The sequence below is a fragment of the Natator depressus genome, chromosome 18 (assembly GCF_965152275.1).
Source record: "Natator depressus isolate rNatDep1 chromosome 18, rNatDep2.hap1, whole genome shotgun sequence".
NCBI classification, from domain to species: Eukaryota; Metazoa; Chordata; order Testudines; family Cheloniidae; genus Natator; species Natator depressus.
The window spans coordinates 12,611,300-12,636,776 of NC_134251.1; the positions used below are offsets into that span (position 1 = coordinate 12,611,300).

General features: G+C 42.2%; 1 protein-coding gene across 7 annotated transcripts in view; it reads right to left on the reverse strand.

The window, feature by feature from the left end:
* The window catches only part of KIF1B (kinesin family member 1B), a 147,470-nt gene that overhangs the window by 36,072 nt on the left and 85,921 nt on the right, over positions 1-25,477 (reverse strand). For all 7 annotated transcript variants that reach the window (XM_074933986.1, XM_074933982.1, XM_074933985.1 and 4 more), the window contains 10 exons: positions 17,095-17,188; positions 14,498-14,646; positions 13,741-13,919; positions 12,665-12,802; positions 11,589-11,837; positions 5,644-5,762; positions 2,860-2,945; positions 2,577-2,706; positions 1,612-1,774; positions 767-857 (listed from right to left, as the gene is read on the reverse strand). In XM_074933986.1, the coding sequence (XP_074790087.1) occupies positions 767-857; positions 1,612-1,774; positions 2,577-2,706; positions 2,860-2,945; positions 5,644-5,762; positions 11,589-11,837; positions 12,665-12,802; positions 13,741-13,919; positions 14,498-14,646; positions 17,095-17,188 (1,398 nt within the window). The remainder of the gene's footprint in view (positions 1-766; positions 858-1,611; positions 1,775-2,576; positions 2,707-2,859; positions 2,946-5,643; positions 5,763-11,588; positions 11,838-12,664; positions 12,803-13,740; positions 13,920-14,497; positions 14,647-17,094; positions 17,189-25,477) is intronic.

The following is a 25,477-nucleotide window of genomic DNA, read 5'->3' on the forward strand; positions in this document are numbered from 1 at the left end:
GCCTGGACTCCCCACCTCACCCCCCGGCAGGTGCCACTGGCTCTTAGGGGTGGGGTGGGGCACCCACTACGGTGGCCCATGAGACCCTCCTGCCCGGTTCTGGGGGCAGTCAGGGGACCGGGGGGGGGGGGGGGGGCAATGACCCCCTCGTGGGGTGAGGAGGGAACCCGTTTTTAAGATTTTGGCAGCTCATCACTGCACATACTTAACACCTGAAATGAAGTAAGGTATGACAATTAACAGTTACAGGAGAAAAATCCCCTTGACCTAAGCACTTGTCAGTTAAGAGAAAGTAGGAAACTATCCTAACAAGATGTAACAAGATGATTGCACTACATGTAAGACTACACACTATCAATTTGGAAGCCTGAACATGGCTTTTCCCGTTTACACTTTCTATTCCCCTGTAATGCAAACTCCGGAGAGGTTTTTATTGCACTTCCCAATATTCTGATGGGTGAAATGGAAGCACAAGGAATTCAGAACTAAGGGAAGGGAAAAGATTCATATAGCCTCTACACACACTTCCTTAAATGCTCTGTAATTTACTAATAGGCATTATGCTCTACACAAAGAATTATATCACTCATTTGATCACTCCCCCTCTGTTTATTCATCTGTATCCCCCACCACTTTCCTGCACATGCCTCACTGAGGAGGCTGACAGGAAGGCTACAAGCATTCCCCAGCACTGAAATCAGCCTAAATAGCACTGTATTATGGACACTCACTCACGCTTCATACAGAATCACTAAGCTTCACTTACATTCTGAACATGGTAAAACCCAAGAGGACTCCCCCGGCCATTGTTTTTGAGAGGTTCAGTAGAGAAAGCTTCATCGTGTCGATGTAAAAAACTAAAAGAAACCAAAACAGATCAAATTAGTGAAAACTGCTCAGCTATGAGCTCCACCCCTTAGAGAAACCTGCACTGCTGGCCACCTTTTAGGCCTTGACCAATCTTATTTAGGCCGGTTTACTCTAGAAAACTTTGGGGCTCCCTCTACTGTTTTACTGGTTTGTATGTTTGCTAACTCCTCTTTTCATCCTTATTCTTTGGAATTTAAATGGGGACAGAGCTCTCATTTGAGAGCGGCTGAATTTGCCCTAATTCCAGACCATTTGATTCAAGCTGGGTGTATACATGGGATGGTTTTAATTTTAAAGTTATACATAGGTATCATTATCTGATGCTTAAATGCCCACTGATTTGGACCTTATAAATGTAATAAATATAAACCAATTTACTGGGTATTAGGACTTTAGACTTCTATAGCACTTTTCGTTAGAGGACCTCAAAGACTCTTCTACAAAAGACCTTGGGATGCCTAAGACAAGAGGCATTGGATGTGTGGCTTTTAAAAGTTGATTCTTATTCCCTTTCTACAAAGCTTTACTCCCTGATGCCATGTTAACACAAAGCAGATGTTTGGTCAGGGCACATGATCTGATGGCGAGACAGATTTCTGACTCCCCTCCCACAGGACACTGCCACACTGACTCCTAAAAATCACTCCAGTTTTATCTCCATTTTCCCAGTATCTAGCATCAGTTACTCCTCTTCACTGCAGAAGTCTTCCCCACCCTGTACTACCAAGGAGAGATTCTTACTTGAACTGACAGAAGATATCTGCATATTCTGGGAGGATGCCACTGGCCTGCAGCACTGTCACACGGAAGGTGAACACACTACCCAGTTTCAGGTGGTCGCCAGCCTCCTCGGTAAACCCTTCCATCACCATCTTCCCATCCAACAAAGTGCCTGACTTCAGGTCTTAAAGAGACACAAAGACCTCCCGTGAAATATTCAGATTTACTACATCTACAGATACTTGACCCAGCAAAGGAGGGATTTAATCCCCCACCCCCAAACACCTGCTCTCCGGTAGTTTATCTACCAAAGGATTTTTCAAAGCCTTAATTCACAGTACATGCAGCTTCACTAGTGGTAGCACTGATAAAAGCGGTAGGGTAGTCAAGGCTCAAGTGTTGTTCCAAAGTGTCTAACAACTCAGAGCAGGGTTAGGCGACAGTGGTAAAAGTGCCTGGGTTCTTCTGAACCTTGTCTACACTATAGTCATCACCAAGGCTACCACCTACCAAGCTGCACCTGAAAAATTAATTATAAAAAAAGTCCTGGTGTAGACAAGACACAGTGATCTCAACGAAGTGCAGAGTTCACTGGTAGCACAATGTGGGGACAGTGCAGGTTTCACAGAGTTCGCTTCTCACCCAAGGTGGGGACACTAGAGTTGCAAGAGAGGGGTGCACAGTAATTACCAGTTAGATAGTCACATAAATAAAGAGGCAGGCCACTTCCGAAACCTTCTAGTGGATTGACAATGATCAAAAACTACTGCAACCTATAAGCTTCTTCTGTGTGCTACATCGGAGTCAATATTTTGTAAATCAAAACTCTCACAAGGAAGCAGTCACAATTATGTACCCTAGCACTCTAAGGACAACATTCCTTCACCTGTAGCACACTTCCGAATAAAGCCCAGAGCCCCTTTTCATAAAGAATCAGAACAGCCCCAAATTTGTCCCTTCAAGTCCCAGAAGCTGTGCCCACTTACCCAGGTCATTCATTCTGTTAATTTCTTCTGGGGGAGTGATGACCTCTGAACTCTGACCTTGCCCTTCCACAATTCTCAGCTCTTCTAGTGACAGTCCAGAACGAGTCATGGCAACCGAAGAAAAGTCATTCTGAGGAACACAAGACAGGGGCTGCAGATGAGAGCCCTGCAGTTTCCAATTTGCCCCCTGTACTTTTTAACCCACCCTAACTGATCTGTATCTAGAACAAGACCTTTTTCCCCTCCCTTCACAAACCTCTCCAACCCAATTAATGTTTCTTACCTTATTAAAGTATTCATCATCAAAAGAAATTTTAGCTGTGCCAGATTGCCGAATGCCAGATCCATAATCTGGGGCTTCTTCATCAGCTAGAAAGGCAAAGAAAATATAATAATGGAAACAAATTCCAATGGCAAGAATGACTCGATGGGATACTAGTCTCCCAAGTGGTGGATACCCCATCACTTGGGTCATTTACACTGGAACAAGTTGCTAGATAAAATACAGTAAAGAACTACCTAGCACTGGCTTTTGGGAAGGGAATGGAGAAGGCCAGCAAAACAGGTTAGTGATACCCAGAAGATTCAAAGTTAATATGCTGGAGTTTGAGAATTCCTGGGTTAAAAATTTATTTCCATATTTACTGTTTAATTGCTTGGTTTCTAAATAGGTTACATCCAAAATGAATGGGCAAAAGTGTACAACATGATGAGTGAAAAGACCAACAATCAGAGATGAGAATGTCTTAGAGTTTTTTCCAACTGGAAACATTTGAAACATTAAATATAACCCTAATCAGGAAGGATCCATGGCTTGATTAGCAGAGAACAGGTTTTCAATTCCTGTCCCCACACTAGTTCCAATGCAACCACTGACCTTGTCACACCTCAAGATCCTTATCTATAGGGGATTCTTGCTACACAGTGAAGAATATATCGATAATGAAGGCAGTTTACAGCCATTTTAATTTCTTTACCTTATTCATCTAGATAGTCATGTCCAGTTCACTAGGGATAATAGCTTTATAACCCTTTCCTGCCATGACACAAGATGTACATTAATGACAGTTTGGCCATGACAAAACACCCAGTGCAATAAGAAGCTTTACAGAAGGGGATAAAAAGCAATCCAAGGCTTTTTACAGAGAGAGTTCAGTAATTATGAACATTGCCAGATTAGTCAGCAATCCCTCGGACCGGTCTTTCAAGAAAGAACAAACGGCCAGGTTTACAGTCCTGAAAACTAAAATCCTCTACCCACAGAGTGAGCACCCACAATGGCACAGCTTCCATGTGCCATATTGATCCAGAGGGACTCTCAAAGCAAGAGACTACTTTGGTCTCTATGGCCCATTCAGCCCAGTCTCTGCCGAGACTGACAATAAGAGAGGAGGGGGTGCCCAGATAGGGCTGAGGTATTTTCTAATAGGAGACACATACTTACAGAAGTGATCCCAAAATTAAGAATGCCATCTTGAAATATCACTTGGACTAAATAAAGCCATGACATATTTCAAAGAGATGTTGCAAAATCAATTTGTAATAGCCATGGTTTGCTCTTTCATATCATCCATTTGACTATAGGTATTAAAGTGTCAATGCCAAGGAAAGCAAACCAGGCTAGAAGTAAAACTTGAATGTATTCAAATGTTTCATCTGCCATTTGAGCCTTGGCCAGAATGAATCCCACAGCCTCAGTGTCTGAGACTTCATTACATGTTTCCATGGAGAATAAGACCTGTAGGGTTGCCTTCCAATACAAGAGACAATGATTGGAAGTTAGCCATTGCTAGAAAGAGCAGATAAATTACAAGAAGTATCTGAGCTCTCACCAGGATGAATGGTGCATGATCAAATACCAGGGACAAACCTTGACTAGTTCATTTCAGTGTGGGAAAAAAAGGACAAAATACCACCAACTGGTTGGCAGATCAAAGACCTAGTCAAAGGAAATTTATTACCTTCTCCTCTCTTTCTCAAAATCAGCAAAGAGAAGGGGCCTCTTAGCTAGATATTCCGCCCCTCCTCCCTCTTTAAATCAAGTTTTCCCTGAAAAGAAATAGGAATTTTTTGTCCTTACCCAGCAGCCCCACCTAGTCAAACCAACACTGTCCCATGCAAAATTGAACAGGGTGCGGCTAGCATGTAGTTCTCTACAATACCTGCTACAAGAGTAAGGGAAACCACCCTAGAGGAGGGAGAAAAAAAACCCTCAGCCACTATACAAAGACAGAGGTTAACTCTTTTCTTTGGATGCTGAAAGACACTGATCTGGCCTATGAGTAACTGAGGAATTAATGCTAACTCTACTCCTTCCCCAATCCCTGGAGGTGCCTTTATTCACAGAGAGGAGAATATAATATAAAGATGGTAGAGCACTTTGTACGTGATTTATAAAGACAGGAAAGACTGAAAAGTCAGGATGAATATATGGTACGTAATGAAGTAAAGGTTTCATGGGTGTTTATTTGGGACAAGCACATGAGACTCAAGACATTAGAGCCACAAGCTAGTTCTGCGGGTCATCCAAAAATAGTGCCATTCAAGCCTTTATACTCTCACACACAGTCACATGCACCATCACTTCTTATGTTTATGCCATACTGTAGAGGAAAGACATTTTTAAAAAAAGTGTTTTGAAATATCTATTGATATGATCTTTCCTCTCCCCCCTCCCCGGTCTCTACACCTCAGGTTGTCTTAGTTACCACATACAAATCTCAGAGTGGTAGACAGTGAACATTTCAAAACCTCTAAAAGAGAGGATACATTTTCTACACATCAATTGGTCAAATTCGCTAATTGGCCTTGGCCAAAAGCTTTATATCACTGGAAAGAATACAACCCCGTCTTTCTAACGTGACAGAGTAAGTGTCCTGGGAGGCTTGCAAGTACCAGATCTTAAAGCTGGTCCAGAACTGAATGCAGCAAAAAAGCAAACATTTTGAAGCCAGCGCCCCCGCCCCATTCGCCCATTTTTTATTTTATTTTATTTTATTTTTAAAATACAGCTGTTCAAAAGCCACCCAAAAGCTTGCACTGCAAGAGCAATCCCAGACTCTCTTACCTGCTATTGCTTGCACTGCCACACGCAGAAATCCTCGAACCTCCCCCTTCTCACTGACAACTGCCACTCTGTGGATAAGGGGCACTGGGTATAGTAGATTGCTCAGGTATACGAACGCCCTGGTAATAGGAGTGAAAAACAACATGAGACCACCACTTGTAGAGAGAACTTTGTATTTCATTGGCTGACAGGACACAAATGCCTTCATACAGCCTAGTGTCTGCAGTTCTGCTATAACAGACTATCTTGTACTATGTACTGCTATTTTCACACTGCCCTTAAAGAGCTCCTGCAGTATTTTCAAGCTAAATTGTGTGAAAACACAGACACTTTAAACCAGAGCTGGCTGGAGCCAACAGGTCTACATTAGTGAGTTATAAAGTATATAGAGGAGACATTTAAGATGTTGGCTTATGAAAGATGACTTTTGATGCAATACAGTTGTAAACAGCATTGTTAGAAAGACGTTAAAAACACAAGAGGCTCTACTGCATACAAAGCATCATTAGGAACCTTCCATCCTGTGATTGTAGTTTAGAGATGACAAATTAAAAGGAAAGTGACTGTTTAGCAATCTAACAAAATGTTTAACTTGAATATATACAAGCATTTAAAACAGATTTTTGATTAAGCATTTTCTCTCCTCTATGCATATTTTATAATACACTATATATATATGAAGTAATTATCAAAATTCCCCAGTGAATTATAAACCATCTTTCAGGCTTCTAAGAAGATCATTTACTGAGTATTGGGGGAGCTACAGTATTCTCTTCAGATAAGTAGCTTGGAATATATTAGATTTCCCACTCCCATATAACAAGCCACCTTGAAATTCTAAAGCAACAGTCCAAAACACTGCAGCTTACAACAGAGAGAATGCAGCATTTTGGACCAGTACTGGAAGATATTACAATACTTATTAGAACTGAAAATTTTAACACCAAGTGGGGGAGAAGGGGGTCTTATTTTGGATTAGTAGTTTGACCAATTTATTGTTCACAACTTTCAAATTATACTTTAAAGCTAAGAATGCGTTATACTTTTGAGTTATATTCGAAAGCTCATTCATTTTTTCTTTTAAACGGCAGAACTTAAAATTGTAAAGGGATCTTAAAATGGCAAGTTTAAGTGTGGAAAGAGTACCCCCCCCAATCAAAGTAAATTTCTAAATGCAGAGAAGCCTAAAAGATCAGTCCATGGATAGCTCTCAACAAGGAAGGCAGGAGAAGGGGTTTTAATGAGTTGAGAAAGACAGTATTATGAGAGCTTTCAGAATTCAATGGAAGAAGGCAGGGAGGGTACGTAATACTCCCAGCTACGATTTCCTTACACTTCGTTAACTAGAAATCTACATGACGACTGTTTCGTTCAGATGGTTCTAGCTGAGCTGACAGTAAATTATACTACAGCACTGAACACGTGTTTAGCTGGATTTCCTTTCACATACACTCCATTTTCCTCTTGGCCTTTATATCCAGTACAATCAAAAATAAAGCTTGAATCAATTATTATTCTGGGTGTATAGGGTAAGCAACATGGATCCCTGCTGCCTCTGACCAGTGCCCTCAAATGTACAGGGTGTTCACCAGACACAGGAAAACAGATGAAAAAAAGAGAGGTGAACTCAGTGCCTTTTGCCCCATAGTCAAGAACCCAAGTTAGATAAAATAAGAGGCCATTCCTCCCTGGGCCTCACCTCCTCAACATAAGGGTGTTTTTGAAATGAGGAGGGGGTAGGCATTTGTTAATTACAAACTGAAGAGACTAAAATAATTCTGCTAAAATAAAGCGATGACAAAATGCAGTACAGAAGAAAAGGATTAATAAAGCTGTAAGAGCAAAAAAAGAGACATGAAGAGAAATATACAACAAAAACAATCATAACTCAGCACATGAATAAATAAAATTAGGATCTACTTCCTTTTCAGTCTGCTCCAAAGTGAGGTAAACACTGATAAATAGGGCCCTACCAAATTCATGGTCTGTTTTGGTCAATTTCATGGTTTTAGGATTTTTTTAAATAATGAATTTCATGATTTCAGCTATTGAAATCTGAAATTTCAGTGTTGTAATTGTAGGGGTCCTGACCAAAAAAGGACTTGGGGGGGGGGGGGGGTTTGCAAGGTTATTGTAGGGAGGGTGTGGTCCTGCTACCCTTACTTCTGTGCTGCTACCGGTGGCGGTGCTGCCTTCAGAGCTGGGCAGCTGGAGAGCAGCAGCTGCTGGCCAGAAGCCCAGCTCTGAAGGCAGAGGGATTGCCACCCTTACTTCTGGGCTGCTGCCTGCAGAGATGGGCCCTCAGTCAGCAGCCACCACTCTCAGACCGCTCAGATCTGAAGGCAGCAGCCCAGAAGTAAGGGTGGCATGGTATGGTACTGCCACCCGTACTTCTGCGCTGCCTGCAGAACTGGCTGCCCGGCCAACAGCTGCTGCTCTCTGGCCGCCCAGTTCTGAAGGTATTGCTACCCTTACTTCTGCACTGCTGTGACCCCCCCTAAAATAACCTTGCAACTCCCTTTTGGGTCAGGACCCCCAGTTTGAGAAACCTGGTCTTCCCTGTGAAATCTGTATAGTATAGGATAAAAGCACACGAAAGACGAGATTGGGGGGGGGCAGATTTCACGGTCCGTGATGCATTTTCATGGCCATGAACTTGGTAGGGCCCTCCTGATAAAACAGGGTGAGGAGGGGTAAGTCAGAAAAAGAAATGGTTTACAAAATAATGTTGACTTTAAACCCAAAATTTTCAGGTAGTGCTAACTTGAAGGGAAAGAAGCCAAACAAAACACTAATGAACTCAAATCATTTACACTGGCTGGACCAGGGTAGGAGTTCAGGGAGGTATAATATCACCATCATTACCAATAATACATGCAGTTTAAAAAACATTAAGTCCAGGGAAAGTAGACACACACACCCCGTTCTCCTCATCTCTCCACCAGGCAGGAATCTAGCTAGCCTCATATCTGTGTGCATATACAATAAAAGACAGTCTCACAGGCAGTCTCTACAAAAGGCCTTCCCGCTCTAAAGCTAGGGCTACCCGAACATTCTATCCCAAGATGGCAAATGAAAATACATTTACACACATGACCCAGGTTTTGAAGTTATGATCCAACAGATAAGATATCAAATGCATTCAGTTTTAGAAAGTCAGCTGCAATTTGAGAGTCACCTTGATAAAATGATAACCCCAGAGGACAAAACAGACACACACACACACACACACACACACCCCTTTCGTCTTCCACTTCCTTCTATCCAGTTACCAGCTATAGGCAATTGTTTTAAATCAGGGAAAGAAATTTATGTATACAAAGAATCTTTTAGGGTTCCCATCTGGTGTAAGAAATGCTGGATCCTGTGTGGCATGAGCAGCAACGGCACATTGGCTGCTGTGGCTGTACAGAGAAAAGCTGTCTTTATCCAGCAATACCACCTTCCTCCACCTGTTACACCACAGGAGTATGCCAAGCTGGGAGTGGATGAAAGGTTAAGGTTATCTTTCACCACTCCCTCACACACTGGAGAATTGTCCCACTCTCCCTCAATCATCCCCATCTTCAGGTCTCCCCCTGCACTTTAGCCCAGCAGACTGAAAGAGGGGGAACTGTATTAGCAGAAAGATTGGTGAGGTAAAATGGCATATTCACAACAAAACTAGAAATGAAAATTTACAAACAGAAATTTTTACCAAACATAAAAACAACAGAACTCAGAATGATCATGGAATTTTCTCTTTAAATATACACATCATCAATTCAGGATTTGAAGAAAATACATCATAACCCTCTTCCGCCTCCCTCAAAACAAACCAAATGTTTTGATATTTCACCCCATTAAATAGTCAGACTTAACATCCCAGCATGCCAGAAGAGATGGCTAAAGGGACCAGCTCTTTGAAAAAGAAAAGACTACAGTTCAGATAGAAGGCAGACAATGCACAGTATAAAATATTGTCGTTTGATTTTAAGAAGGGCTGGGTAATTGAATGACTAAACCTCAGTATTTTAACTCTCCCTTTCAGGACAAATTCATCACTGCTGAGGTCAGGAAGGAATGCTACTCTGTCCCATTGTGTCCCTTTTACACAGCAATGCACAGCTAATTAAGTGTACTATGGGGTTTTGTCTCAATCTGTATCACGCAATCACCACTGTGGGAGACAATATCTGCCTAGATGGTAGGCCAAGTTACTTGTCCGTATGCAAAGTTTACGGAACAGGACACATGCTGGAAAATACTAAGGAATGGAAATCAGTTGAACTCTGGTGGTGTCCAATCTCCAGCCATAGTCTAAGTCAAAGAACAGCAGCAGGTTACTGCTGTTACAACCAGCATAAGGTTATACAAACGGATAAAACTAAACCTATAGTTAGGGGGATAGCTTTAAATTCAATTGCAGTCAGAGGACAGATGGAAACTCATGAAACTATTAATTCAGTTTCATTAAAATCCTGTATGATCAAAAGTGGAGTTATATAATAGAGGCAATTTACAGGAGATCAGATTGACTTATATACATCTAGAGATTCAGAGATCTGTACTCTTTTTATATGTGGATATAGGGTGTAAGTTACCTAACTGCAAAGAAGCACAAGTGTTCTTTTCATACACGGCATTTGCTCAGCCTGTATACAGTGCTTCCTGTGGAGTCTGGATGTTAGGACTGTGAAATGAAGATGAATAGTTCAACATTTTCCCAAGCACTCCACACACTGAATGAATATACACAATAGCATAATACACTCAGCATGCTGGCACTATTGTGAGAGCGTGGTTCCTGCTAGTGCAAGCAGTTACTGCACATACAGGACAATTAAGAAAACTCCACACCAAAACTGACAAATCTGTGCATTAGATTAACCTGAAATAGTTGTGCTTTCAAATGTGACTTTCACGTGTTGAGTGGTAGGATACAATATTTCTCAGGGAACAGGAATTTTCTGCTTCCTTGCATCTTTAAGAACTAAAGTTTTTATTCCTCAGGGTTTAAGAACTTCTGAGCTCCAATCACAATTCCAATCACTTACGAGCTCTCTCTATAGCCGAAGCAAGTCACTCAACAACCCTGTTCTCAATTTCCCCATCAGTAAAATTTGGCTAACCTGCCTACTGGATATTTCACAGAAATTATTTGTGAATACTTTTTGTGATCAAAACACAAGTATTATCCGTGTAACATGCTGTACATGGCTGTGTCTACACGAGAGTCTTTAAGACTCGCTAGAGCATATCTAGGCTATGAAAATAGTTGATGTTCTAAAAACATGTTTTTAAACTCCACATAGCATATAGAGTAGACAGGGTTTAACACATTTAAAACATGCAGAAAACAAGCTAACATGTTTTAAAGGTGTGAAACCCGGTCTACACAACATGGTATGTGGTATTTAAAAACTATGTTAAACAGTTAACTGAGATGTTTTTAAAATTCCAATTATTTCCCCTAGTCCAGACAGGAACCTTGGGATGAGCTATTTTTCAGACCTTCAACTTTTCCTCCCATTTCCTCCCAGTCACAAAGAGGATGTTAAATGAGTTTTCTAAAGGGGGATTTATTAGATTAGATGTTACAGTTTCCTTCATATTTGTTGGAATGCTCCTCTAGAGAAAAGAAGCGTCAGAGCAATACTACCATAATCTCTGCAAATCAAGTACGGTGTCCAGGTAAACACCCTAATTACTACAAGCAAGGGAAAAGGAATTGGTTTTATGTATTGATGGGTAAAGCTTGTATTCTCAAGGGCTCCTTGGGCCCTTTAATGTGGAAGATTTGCATTATAATCTTAAAACTGACAGACTACCTGAGTAGGTCTGATGAGTTCCATTTCTAGATATGGCTGGGCTTGATTAATGTTCTCCATTCTGAAAGGCAAAGCCTCTGCAGCCTATGTCAAGAGCTGGTCCCTTTTGGCTATTCTCACAGTAACCTCACCAACCTTCCCACTAAAATGAACCAAGGGGACCGGTCGTAAAACGGGTCGTGCCCATCATTGAAGAGGTCGGATCCCTCCTCTGTTCCAGCGTCGGAGCCAGTATCATCCACAAAGGCCTCATCATCAAAGTCTTCCATCTCATCCTGCTGCTCATCGGCCAGTTCGGTTATGTCGGAGTCAGCCGTGGAGAAAGTGGGGGAGGGCGTGCGGTCAGCAAGGCGCTCATTCACGCAGCCATGGAAAATGGGGGAGCTAGATATCAGTTAACGGAACACTTTGATTAACACAGCAAGGGGAGAGAGGAATGCTTCATAACACAGATCATACTGCTGCAGTCAGCACAGAGCCCACCATAACAGCAAGCAAAAGCTTTAGACCATCTGGATTGGGATGAGATGGGAGGAAGGGGATTGCTGACATAGTTAGGGAAAGACGGAATCCTTGGATTGAGCAAAAAGCAAAGGAAACATGAAGACAAACAAGGCTAATCATGTATGGTTATTTACATTGTTCTTATTAGCTCACTTAGCGTATCTACAATCTGTATATCCACCATAAGGCACTTTAAAAATAAAGGAGTGGCTCAGCAATCAGACACTTAATGAATCTCGGTCTCCTCTCACTAGGTGTTTAAATCCTTCCAGAAAAAAGCAACAAAACTGCTTTAGTGTCACATCCACACAAAGCCCTCAAGCTCTGGACCAGTTTTCCCTTGGTATTTCCATAAGTCTTCAGTCTCTCTCACAGCACTACTCCAACAACTTCAGACAACACTTAACTAGTTATTTCAATCCCTTCCTTTTAGAAATAAATCTCAAGTTTGATTAAGGGTGAATTCAAATACTTACCCTCTGAAAGGTTAAATCTGTATCAAGAAAGTTTTAGGCAGCATTTCCTGCTTCTTACCAGTGTTTTGGTGATGCAAGATGATCAATAAGATCCAGAAGTTGGATCATCAATCCTGAGACCCCACATACATGGCTGATATGACTACACAGCCTAAAACTCTATTCAAAGTCACAGCTTTCTCCCCGCAATGAGTAGGTGAAGTGCCAGGAGATAGAATTGTCATCACGTACCTACCAACCAGTTTGAACCAATGGAATCGATCGTAGAAGGGGTCACTACCAGTCATTGTGCTCTCATTCTCATCCTGGGCATTGGACGCCATTTCTCCAGCCCTGTCATACATCTCCCGCATCAACTCCAACCTCTGCCTACACAGCAAAAAGTCCCCCAAAAAATTAATGTTGAGAGAAAGAAACTATAAGAATTTGCTTCTACCGTATGATGAATGAGGACATTAGTACAGAGATACTGTGGTCATTTTTCTAAAAGAGCATGCATACTACAGGGACAGAATAAAGTATCGTCCTAAAACAGGCAAGGGGAAAGGGGGGTACAAAGAGGTAAGGGGCCAGTTCATCTCTACTGTACTAATGCTCTACCATAATGTTAGGGGTCACTGTGCTGTGGGAGATGCCATCTTTTGGAAGAAATGCAGAACACATGCCAGTCAAGGTCAGTAAATATCCCATGGCTCTTTTCATAAGAGCAGGTTAATCCCTGAGGCTCTGGTCAAATTTACGCTTCAGTCATTACATTCTGCCTCCCCAAATTCCTCCTGCAGTTTCATCTAGGCACATTCGTTGCTTTCTGCACTGAACCAATGTATTGTGTTGGTGTGCACTACTGAATAGCTGTCACATGCCCCCCCAAAAAGTGGCTGCATTTCAGTACTTGGCAAAATGACCCCACTATAAACCACAAGCACGCAGAGGATTATTTAAGGTTTATGTTTCAAAATCCTTGGATTACACTCCAGAAGTGCAAAAATAAATTGAAGAATCCTTAGTCATACAAATGAGTAGGAAACCTTGGCCTATCTTGTGCACATTGCACAAGAATGATGAAAACCACCACCTCAGACTTGAGATTGTTAAAATTTGGGAGGGTTTTCTAAGGGCAGATCTCCATTACTGAAGTTTTACCTTTTAATTCTGTTTATCAGTGGTAGGGTTATGTGAAGCAGAAGAGAAGGAATGAGTACCAGACAAGTGCAGGAAACATATATATTAAGGCAGTGAGATCAACTGGGACAAGTCTAGAGAGACCTTAAGAAAAAAAACCCTACTAATTTTGAACTAGACCCTACTTGAGTTTCTCCAGGGACCAGTAATGTGTTGCTCCATTCTTCACATCCTGGACTTCCACAGCCACTACTGTCCGAGGGAAAGGTCTGTTGTTCCGAGTCTTCTCTGACTCATTGGGCAGCAGTTCAGGGGGCAGAGGGGAATAGAGAGTGTTGGTCAGCAGGACAAACTGAAACTGCACCTGAATGGAGAAAAACAAATATATTCATAGAAATCAGGCACAAGGGGGCTTCTATTTAACCCTAGTAGCAAGAACACTCCCAAAAAGCCTCATTAAAATGAGACCGGGACCCACCTAAACGAAAGAAGGAAACAACTTGATTTTTATCTCTGAGAGCAGCACCAATTTTTTAAGTTCAAAACATTTAAGGAACAGCCTGGTAGTCTAACAACAGCATATAATACTGCCATGTTGGGCATCTAGATCTAGCATTCACTTTTTGATAAAAACGAATGACCCAACATGAAGTTAGAGATAAGATCCCTTTTCTTTTCCATCTTAACAAGGCTTTAAAGGATAACTGGAATGGGGACTGGGGAGACAATGTAGGGGAGATGAAATATACAAAAATGGATTGAAAGAAATACAAATTCAGTATGGAATCTGAATCATGGCAGTCAAGCCTCAAAGCACTTCACATACCAAAATAAAAACCACGAAGTATGGTGGGTTAAAGGCGAGAAAAATAAGTATAATACATCAAAGCAGGATCAGTATACAGACAACATCTAGGAGTTTGGTGGTCCGTACAATCTTACCTTCTTCTTTAATTCCACGCTGATTGCATTGGCCTCTTTCAGATAGACTGCATTGCCCCAGAGCTGGTCCCTTAATGAAGTGAACTGGTGAAACTTCCATTTCCTGAACGCCCACTGGGCCAGTTCATATTCATGCTGAGTCCAGGGCACTGAGGAAAGCAAGGAAATAGCTTAGTCAAATGTAATGGTTTTCTCTCCAACACACCCATTCAGAGGTTATTTACTTCTCTTCATTTTCTTGTAAAATTCTTAATGTTGTCACTGAAAAGAGAGCATGGAAAGGAGATAGGTTGTACTCATTGCTCAATGGGTAACTAGCTCTGATCTTCCACTCCAAGCACTGGAAGCTTAGCCTATAAAGCAGGGGTCGGCAAACCAATGGCACACGAGCCAATTTTTATTGGCATGCTGCTGTCTGCCGGACCCGGGAAGACAGCAGGGTGCCACTAAAAATCCTGCCCGGCCCGCTCTTTTCTGCCCCCCAGCCCACCGCTCTCTCCTTGCAGGGCAGGCAAGTTTCCCCCTCCCCCCGCCTCTTCCACCAGCGTGCTAGTTCCTGCCCCTCCTTCTCTCCCGCCCTGCGGCCGATCAGCTGACAGCCCTTACTACGAGTGAGCGGGAAAGGTAAAGGTGGAGCTGCAGCACACTCTCTGCTCCGGGGACCTTGCGGAAGGGGGTGGAATCAGGGCATATCCCCTCCAGCCCCCTGCCGTGAGCTGCTCAGGGCAGGGGCCTGGGAGCACCCCCACGACCCCAGCCCACACACCCCAGCCCTCTGCCCTGACCCCTGCACCCGCCCCACATACCCTCAGCCCTGTGCCCTGATCCCCCGCACCCCCCCAAACAACCCCAGCCCTGACTCCGGCACCCCCCACGCATACCCAGCCCCCCCCAGCCCCCTGCCCTGACTCCTGCACCCCCCACACATACTCAGCCCCCCCACACCCCACGCCCTGACTCTTGCAACCCCCATATCCCCACTCCCACCAAACAGGAGCTCCTGCACACCCCCCACATTCCCACCTGCACCCGTCGCACCAAATGGAAGCTGCCCAGGTAAGCGCTCCACACCCAAACCTCCTGCCCCAACCCTGAGCCCCCTCCCTCATTCCAGCTCCTGGCCAGACCCTGCACCCCAACCTGCTCCTTCACCCCCAGCCCTGTTCTCAGTGCACTCCCACCCTCAGCTCAGTGCAGAGAGAGAGGAAGAGAATGGGCTAGAACCAGGGAGAAGGTAGGTACTTACTCTATGTGGACAGGGCCGGGACTCCAGACCGGCAGCGGGCTGAGCAGGGCCGGCAGCCGGGACCCTGGCTGGCAGGAGCCAGTGGACAGAATCCCAGACCAACAGTGGGCTGAGCGGCAGCGGGCTGAGCTGCTCAGCCCACTGCCGGTCTGGGGTCCCGGCCGCCAGCCCCACGCCAGCCAGGGTCCCGGCCGCAGGCCCCACTCAGCCTGCTGCCAGCCTAGGTGAACGGAACCCCAGGCCGGCAACGGGCTGAGCGGGCCGGCGGCATAAGATCAGCATTTTAATTTAATTTTAAATGAAGCTTCTTAAACATTTTGAAAACCTTGTTTACATACAACAATAGTTCAGTTATATAATATATAGAGACTGAAAGAGAGACCTTCTAAAAAACGTTAAAATGCATTACTGGCACACGAAACCTTAAATTAAAGTGAATAAATGAAGACTCGGCACACCACTTCTAAAAGGTTGCCGACCCCTGCTATAAAGCATTTGGAGTAGCTAGACCGAAATAAAAACTAAGCAAGCTCTGGTTACTTGATTTGTAGAAATCCAGAAGGCTAAAATGCTAATAAAAAGAGAAAGCAAATACCCAGGGAGAAGATTGTTAAGCTCTACATCTGTTGAATCACTCCTCCCTTCCTGGGTGTTCTGTAGCACAGAGGAGTTAGCTGCATAAGATGCTCTCACTTACAGTAGACCCAATCAGGAGTTCTTTCACAAGGCAAGTCTACACTACAGCGCTACACTACCACTGTAGCATGTCTGGTGAAGACGCGCTATGCCAATGGGAGAGCGCTCTCCTGTTGGCATAATTACTCCACCTCTGCAAGAGGCAGAAGCTATGTCAGTGGGAGAGCGTCTCTTGCCAACATAGCGCTGGTGTGGACAGCATTTAGGTCGATGTAATTTACATCACTCAGGAAACGTCTTTTTCACACCCCTGAGCAATGTAAGTTAGATCGACTTTCACGGTAGTGTAGACCAGCCCACAGATTAGAGAATCCTAGCGCAAATTCACGAATAATCTCTGTTTAGGACATGAGAGCTCTGTGGACTGGCACCAGAATATGAAGCCCAAAGCTCATTCCCATCCAATGGCTGCTGGGTGGCTTAAATGAATTTGAGGGTCCTGGTCCAGTTCCTTTGTTCAATGCTCATTCAGAACCCGTTCTGTGGATACAGAATTTCAGTCTATATGGCTGTCAAATTTGCTCTTTAAGAGGCCATCACTTTTTCACAAGTTCCAAAGTTGGTTTTCCATCTTATGGCAAATAACTCTGTAGTACACCTTCCTTTGCACCAAAGATTTGGAAACAGCCAGAATTGTTTCCAGTCTCAAACTCACCTTCCTCCTCTTCCTCTTCCTCCTCTGTCGTCTCAGCAGCTAGGGATCGCGTCTCAACCTGCTTCTGCAAGGCCTGCAGTTTACTCTCATAGTCCTGTGGGAAGACAGGAGATACCGTGTAGGAAAAAGACAGACATGAAAGTGAAGAGGAGACAGCCAGAAAGAGAAAAACACTTCAGGAGTGACAGACACACAAAAGGAGAGGAGATATGCACAAATATTTCCATTTAACTCTCAAAGAGATCAGACTCCTCTGAAATAGAATTCAATAACATACTAGACATCTTTGGAACTTTTCCTTCTAGAAGAGTGGAAAGGAGAAGACAAGGGTGTCTGTAAGATATGCTGGTATGTCTGCCATGTGTTTTCCTTATTATAAGACCCCCCCTACACACAATGGCCATAGACTGTGGAGGGCTTTTTTTTCCCCCGGTGGGAAAAAACTCAAAACTGGAATGTCAAGAGGGCATCAGTAAATTTGTTGGTATAATTTAACTAGTTTTGAAAGTACTTCTGGTGACAGTGCACATTTTGCATAAAAAGTGTGCAGGGCCAATGGATCCATGCCCCACTATTCCATCCCTCACACACCATAAAAGTCATTAAAATGGAAAACTCACTGCTGATACAAACTAAATAGTGGAATAATGACCAAAGTAGGATTATAAAACATGGAAAAGCTGAAGATCAGTGCTTAGAAATTGAGGTTAAGTGCCTCAAAGATTAAAATGTTTGTGAAACAGTTTTATGCAGTTAACATTTCTGCACTGTTCTCTATATTAGTTAGTTAGGCTACATGGAGATGGACTGGAGAGATGGTGTATCTTCATTTAACCAAGACCGTGAAGAGTTAGATATTCCATTGAGTTGTGTCTTTTGGTGCAATGGAATTAATTTTATGCTTTAAATGAAGTTTATTCCTTTATCAAGTTCTCACCACCTAGGGTGTGAGTGCAACACACCATTATGTATATTTAATTTCACAAAGGAAGAAAATAGTTTTATGTTTATACAGATAAGACTAACTGTGCCTAGGCCAAAGCAGGTTTGGTTCTGAGCATACTATGGTCCCACTGGTAAGGACGTGCAGGGGGTGAAAAATTTATCCCCATCATGTGAAGTGGAGGAATGGACCAGAGGTATTTTTCTGACTCTTAAGTGTTTGGAAAAGAATCAGACCCATCCTAGTAGAAAAATGTTTCGGATGTTGTATCTTGCAAGAGTAATTGCTTGGACAAAGTGAGATAAAGTGTCCTGTCACCACCAACAAGTTCCTTCTCCCAGTGGGTGGAGAGAAGGAGGAGGACAGCACAGGAAAACAATTTCTCTTGGAGCTCCCCTATGAGCAGCATTAGAAGTGAAAGTTAGTATATCCTGCTAATTTGCAGAGGACTCTGCAAAGGCTTACTCAAATAAATGAAAGAAAATACTGATATTCATGGAAATACAGAAAAAAAAACAAACAATAAGACATATGGGCATTTACTCAAAGGTGCATCTCAGGCTCTAGATCAGATGCCAACTTGGGTACAGGAGAAGACAGAAGCTTAACAGAATACCATACACTTGTTTTTAAATATACTGACATCCTAAATGTCAATAAGAAAGTTACTAATTGTGAAAGGCTGACTACCTGGGTGTGGAGATGCATGTGAGAGAAAGGGTTTGGACCAGAGAATTTCATCCTGCCTAAGAGGTAGGGAAGATGCTATGGGCCAGATTTTCAGGAGTACTCAGCACCTTGTAGCTCCCACTTTTGAATGTCTGTACGCTTACTTAGATGTCTAAATTGGTGTTTGCTGGATGCTCTTAAAACTGGCCCCTCTGTAAAACTACCTAAAACTCACTTTGGTAATAAAAGTTGCAAACCTCTCCAATTTAACATGGATCGGGAGACCTTTCCACCACAGAGCACCACGGCAGTGCTATAGTCCTAGTAGCCAGGGTGTTCTTTTGAAAGGATAAAATAAACATAGCGCTAGACTGCTGGACAGAGTAAAAAGGGGAGAAAAGATCTGTGTTGGGCTTGCAAAGTGAGAGGAAGAGGATTACCTGTGCTTAATACTCAAAGACAGTCTCATCTCTCGGAGGGAATTCTCATGTTTTAGATTGCCTCCCCTTATTTCACGGTTTGATTTGTTTTACCAGTGAGATGATGGGCTTTCAGTAGCCAGCCCTTGTAACATACAAGGCCATGGAATCCCTTAACTAGTTAATTCGCCATGAGTCGAAAGTCCCTACACTTGCCATTTCTATCCCCACTAAATGTTTTGTCACTAGCTGTCATTAAAACAATACTCTCTTGAGAAGTCAAGGAAATCTATGGACTCTAGCTTCTGGGTATTAACGGGCTTAGTTATGACTGAGTCAGGTGGGTGCTTTGGGGAATGCAAAGGAGATAAAACTACCAAGAGCCTTTGTCAAACCATCTGGTACTCCACAAGCAGGCATTTCTCTTTTCATAGAATATCAGGGTTGGAAGGGACCTCAGGAGGTCATCTAGTCCAACTCCCTGCTCAAAGCAGGACCAATCCCCAATTTTTGCCCCAGATCCCAAATGGCCCCCTTAAGGATTGAACTCACAACCCTGGGTTTAGCAGGCCAATGCTCAAACCACTGAGCTATCCCTTCCCATTTGTGGACACATTTATTTTCCTTGAACATACACAGTTCAGCCTTACTGTACTAGATTGTCTTATGACATGTGAGGGTTTGACACATACATACACACCTTTCCCACTTGTAAGCGTGTATCCTTACTGGGGAAAATAGCTTTCTTTCTTTCTTTCTTTTTTTTTAAAAAAAGAGAAGCTTTGAAGAGTCTTTACTTTAGAAACATGCAGTAATTACTACTTTCATTTCTAAACTGGTGTAGGTTTTGTAAAAGAGGAGGAAAGTAGTAAGAAATTGGGTGATTTATAGGAGCTTGGTCAAGACATCTGCAGTGTTAAATCTGGTTTGAATGGATAGTTCTGCTTTGGAACCAACAAGACATTCTTGGTGGAGAAGCATACAGGAGATGAAGGGAAAACCTTTTCACAGTCAAAGGTAAGCTGATTTTATAACCTCGTAACAGAAAGGGTGGCAAAGGCAAAGAGGTCCCATATCTAACTAAAAGCAGCAACCCTATTAATATGTTTTCAGCACTGGAACATACTTTCAGCCTCACGCTGTACCAAAACGAGGATGCTTAAGGGATTACACACCTTACTTTAACACATTATATACAGTATAAATATACACACACACCCTAGCACTCACAAAATTTCAGTCTTATTGTGAGCCTGGGAGAAAAAGAGGAGCAGAACCCAGAACAGTGTTTCATCAGAAGAAAATTTCACAGATTATGAATTTGTTGGTTCCTCACATGACAAGCTTTTAATCTTTCTGCCTTCATCCTCCCTCCTCCAGCCCTCTTGGCCACCCCCTGCTCCCCAAAAAAGTTTTGGGAACTAAGTCCCCATAACACTGGATACATCAATACGAGAGAATGAAGAGGCAGTGGTTTATGAGGCTCTAGTTGTACATGAACTGAAATGGACTTCAAGACCTTAGGTACTTGCATTGCATGAATGGGGCCCACACTGGATCATTTGTGGAGCTCCTTGACGCTGAAGATCATCACTTATTGCCCACCAAGGCATGGTGATCCTTTATTTTTTAGTTGGTGGTATGTGCCTTTCCCACAGCCATGAGCTTTGCACTTCAATAATCCCCTATTTCAAGATCTTTGAAGATTCCAGCTTGTCTCATCTCGGCTCCAGATCTCAGAACTCCCTTGTCTTTTTTTAAAGATACTTTCAAGCATATAAATGCAACATGAATTTAATTCTTAGAATTTTTATGTGGGGATCAAGGGGCAAATACACACCAATACTTCAGAAAGTGCAGAGGGTGTTGCTGGGTTCTTTGGAAGAATTTATGCAGATATTTAGGTTGCAATTCAAACCTCTTTGCTAGTCCATGATCCAAAACCCTAGAATTCATTCTTTCCCTTAATGCATTTCTTCCAATGCCACATTCTAAAGTCGAATTGTTATGAAAGTGTCAGCACTGCATTGTTCCCCATTCCAATGAAGTGCCCAAACCTCAGTGTTACACTGTTTTAAGCCCTACTTAAACAAAATTCTTCAGACTTATTTACATGCGGACACCCAGGAAACTTAATCCACATTAACTAAACATGTGAATGATCTTTGAGTGTCCCTGTGTAGACAAGCCCGTAGTTAAGCTAAACACCTCGTGCACCCACAGTATATCTTATCACACCAGTTCAGTACTTTGATGGAAGAATGAAGGAGCACGCAGAAGCAGAAGGAATGAACTTTAGAATTCCAGCAGGTGGCACCGTTCCCACAAGGTGATGGCATTAGGGAGGTGACTGCTGTCTTATTCTAAAGACATTGAAACAGAAGTCCTGACCACTTGAGGTCATTAAAGTCCCCCCGGCCTTTAAAAAAAAAAAAAAAAAAAAAAGGACTAAGGGCATTTCTTTTTTGTATCTGGGCCACGTTTCAACTCCTTGTTTTTCCTTGAACTTCCAGTTGAAGAAAATTCACTCATCCTAAGCTGTAGTTGCTACATTCTCTCCACAAGGGGTTGCATTTCAGTGGAGGATGAAGGGATTCCTCTGTATAGTTGATAAATCTCTTTATTAATTATCCCTTTGGAATAAGAGCCATAGGTAAAACAGATTTTTTTTTAAACATTGTGTCCCATGCTGAAGTTCTTAATGATTTCTGCTCTGTAAGAAAGGGATTCTTTTTGTTTGCCTGGTGGGTGAGGTGGTAGAGAGACGAAGGCTTCAAGCTGCACCAAGTTTGACAGCGACATAGAATACCTAGAACTCTAAAATGCATTTCAATACAAAAGGCAGCTGTCTTCTAGAGATCAGTTTTCCCCCCCCCTAAATGACTAAACCACTGTCATTTGAAACTCAGATAGCGAGCAGTGGGGAGAGGGATGGGAGAACAAACAACAAACAAGTCAAACAGTCAAACATGAAGGGTAGGATTCATTTTCCTGGAGTTGGTCTGGAGCTTTCGGAGACACACTATTAATATGAAGATGACATTTTAGCGGTCTCCTGACTTACTGTTTACAGAGACAGAGGTGCTGTGGGAGAAGCAGAATCTAAGGAAGATGCATTTCAAGCAGTGCTTACATTAGTGGTGCATTACCCACCAACTCCTTCAGCATCCCTGAAAAGTAGAATCTTTGTTCTGGCTCTTTCAGAGAAGCTGAAAGGTTGACAGAAAGAAGGGTTGCAGCATCGGAAATGTTCCATCACAACACCTTGTTTCTGTTAGTACTTGAGTACAGACATATTATTTGGGTACGATAAGGACACAGTAACTCATCCTTTGTCTCTCCTTTTTTGTAGTGATCCTCTTTTTTTTTTTTAAATGTGGACTCAAACCAAAAATCATATATAGACAGATATCTAAAGATATGAACATGTTCACAGTACGTAATTTTTTCCCCTTTATCCTCATCTTACAAAAAGAAACAGGTTTGTTTGTTTTTAAGTGGACTAGGTCAGGTATATTTTCCCAGAATAAGGGAACATTTCACCAGTTAAATAAATATTCTTGTAAGATAGGACTGTTTCCCGGCAACTGGCAGTACTCTAGTGTTTAAGCTATCTGGCAGCTTGGCTTTCAATACTGAATAAAAGGATGAACAGTCATCTTGATTCACAGACCGTGTGATGGGACTGCTGGGCTTTGATACTGGTCATTGACTTTTTTTTTTTAAACCCACACAATGGAAAGAGATTCAGGCTAAGTGTTTGATACTTTATCTGAGTGGTAGCTTTCAACTGAAAAACTGTGGTATAACAGAACAAAAAAAACTGTATAGAGAAAACAAGACCACACAGAAAAATCCTTAAAGCTTTTTATTTTCAAATGTGTGGTAGGATTTTTATTTTTTTTTTAAATGCCTGACTGGGGTCTGCTGCTCCAAGAACACATCATGGTACAGACATGTCTCTTCTAAATTTCTGTTCCTCATTCTTTGGGAATAGCAAGATGGTGAGGATGGACTTTCCTATTCCTTAGTCTATAAAGGAAATTGTGAATTCCCTGCTGTGCTTCCTCAGAATTTAAACTAATGTAGGCAACAAGATTACAGCCCATATCCTTCCTGCACTGTAAATGAAGTTTCATAACATGTGGTGGTAGAAGCAAATGGGGCCCCTGCTATATCTGTCTCAAGAGTAATTTAATTTTACATGGGCCAGTTTGAGGAACAACTGAAGGAGGAAGAAATTTTAAACTGAACTCAACTAGAATGGGTCACAAGACAAAAAATATTTTTTAAAAAAATATCAGAAAGGCTAAAGTTTTGTGCTACTGAATATACCAGAGATAAGTCAGACGCTTACAAGAGTATTTCATAGTTTATTGAAAAAGCACTTGTTACAATACAAACCAGCTCTGCTTTTCATGAGGAAAGCATTTGCTCTCAAGACAATCAAACTTTTTTTTAAAAAACGTGAACTGGACAGATCTGAAAATCCCATAATTTCATTGGAAGGAGACTTACTACCTCCTTTAGAGTAACAATGGGTAAACATGGATTTCTCATCTGGCAGTTCTTAAAGTGGTTCAGAGGCAAGTATCTGGGTTTAAAAACACACAGCTTACACAAATGAATGGAGAAAGATACTGAAAATATGTTCATAACACTTATACAAAGCTCTCCCCCTAATCTGACAGATTTCTTAAATCAGATAGCCGGAAAAAGGACACTGAAGTGAAAAAATAAGAAGCATTTCCCTCCCATCCCAAGTCCCCCAGTGAGATTTCTTTAAGGATAAGAAAACCCCTCACGCTAAGGCACTGGTGCATGCAAGTCATCTGCCAACAAAGCAAACAGAAAATCAGCCCTTGGCAATTAACTTCCTGAAAAGGCACCTGCATCATGGATGCTGCATTTTTCCATTAGCATGAAAGCCTTTTCACACTTGTATAGGAAATTGACTGTTTTCGTGCCGGTTAATTCCATTTGCCCTATAGAAAGGGATAATTTAATAGTTTTTAGGTTTCACCCTACATGGTTTGTAATAGCCTCTTAAAGTTTGAAAGAAAGCCAGCTTCCCCTGCCCAATTTTGACTCCATTTGGCAGTTACTGTATTTAGCTCTTTTTTCAAGTCATGCAGGAAAATTAAGAAGCAATTTATGTGGACAGCTTCAGAACAGCATTTGCTAGGTAACTGATGCAGAATTCAAACAAACTGGGTGGTTTTTTAGTGCTGCACCAAAAAACACTGACAGTCTTGGGTAACAGAGTGATGGTTTAAAACCCATTCCTCATCAGATATTTAGAGCTAAGGAGAACATTTATTTCAAGGTAATTTTAAGCCAACACACATTGACAAGACTTATTTAAAGTCTGGGATTTAAAAATCAAATTAGTATATGATTTTATCCCATTTCAAAATACATACTTGAATGGATTTCAAAAAAACTGCATGCGACATGTTCCTTTTGCATACCTCAGCCATGTGCTGGTTTTGCATAGGTTATTGCTATATTGCGCAAACAGAATGGGGACACACAAAATAGACTTGTTGGGTCTTTCCCTTGTGCCTGGCTCCTATCCAGGATAATCTCTGCTTGGCTGGAATATTCCATATGAAGGCACATGGGAATTTCCCCAGATACTCATTGTTTTCATCTCTCCCTGCTTGCCACAAAACAGATCAGGTCGTAAGACATTTGAAAAGGATGGCAGAGGGACAAATCATATCACTCGTTATTGCCAAATAGTAGGAATGGGACAAACTATTTACACAGAGTTCTATAGTAAAGCTAACAGCACAAGGTTATTTGCAGCCCAAAAATAAAATCAGAGTGCTGACTCAAGCTGAAAGAAAAGTGCTGTCTTTGTACCAGGGCTTCCTTTCTTTGAAGGATCAGGGATTTCAGTGTTTCCATTGTTCACGGAGACTGAAATATGGAACAGATGCCATTGGCATCACCATTTTGGACAGAAAATTAACCGTGTCATCAGTTTAGAGCCATCTGGGAAGCAACGCTATTGAACCTCCTAAATCCCAGAGATCATAATGTGTCAGGAAACATTCATGTGACCAGACTGCAGTGTTGAGACCTGAGTGACAGATACCAAAGTAGTAAGTCTCTGGTTGCAATTTAACCATGGAGTTACAACCAGCTCCTCTGTAATAATATAGTTCAGAAGGGAAGAAAATATGTAGGAAGGAAATAATAAAGGGGAGGTAAGTTGCAGGCAACTTCTGCTCATTTATAGCTATGCTGAAACATGCAAAAGTAAAAACTGTTACCAGTAGGGCTTATGTGTAACACAAAGAAAATGACCTCAAGTACTAAAATCAAGGATATTTGTGCAACACAG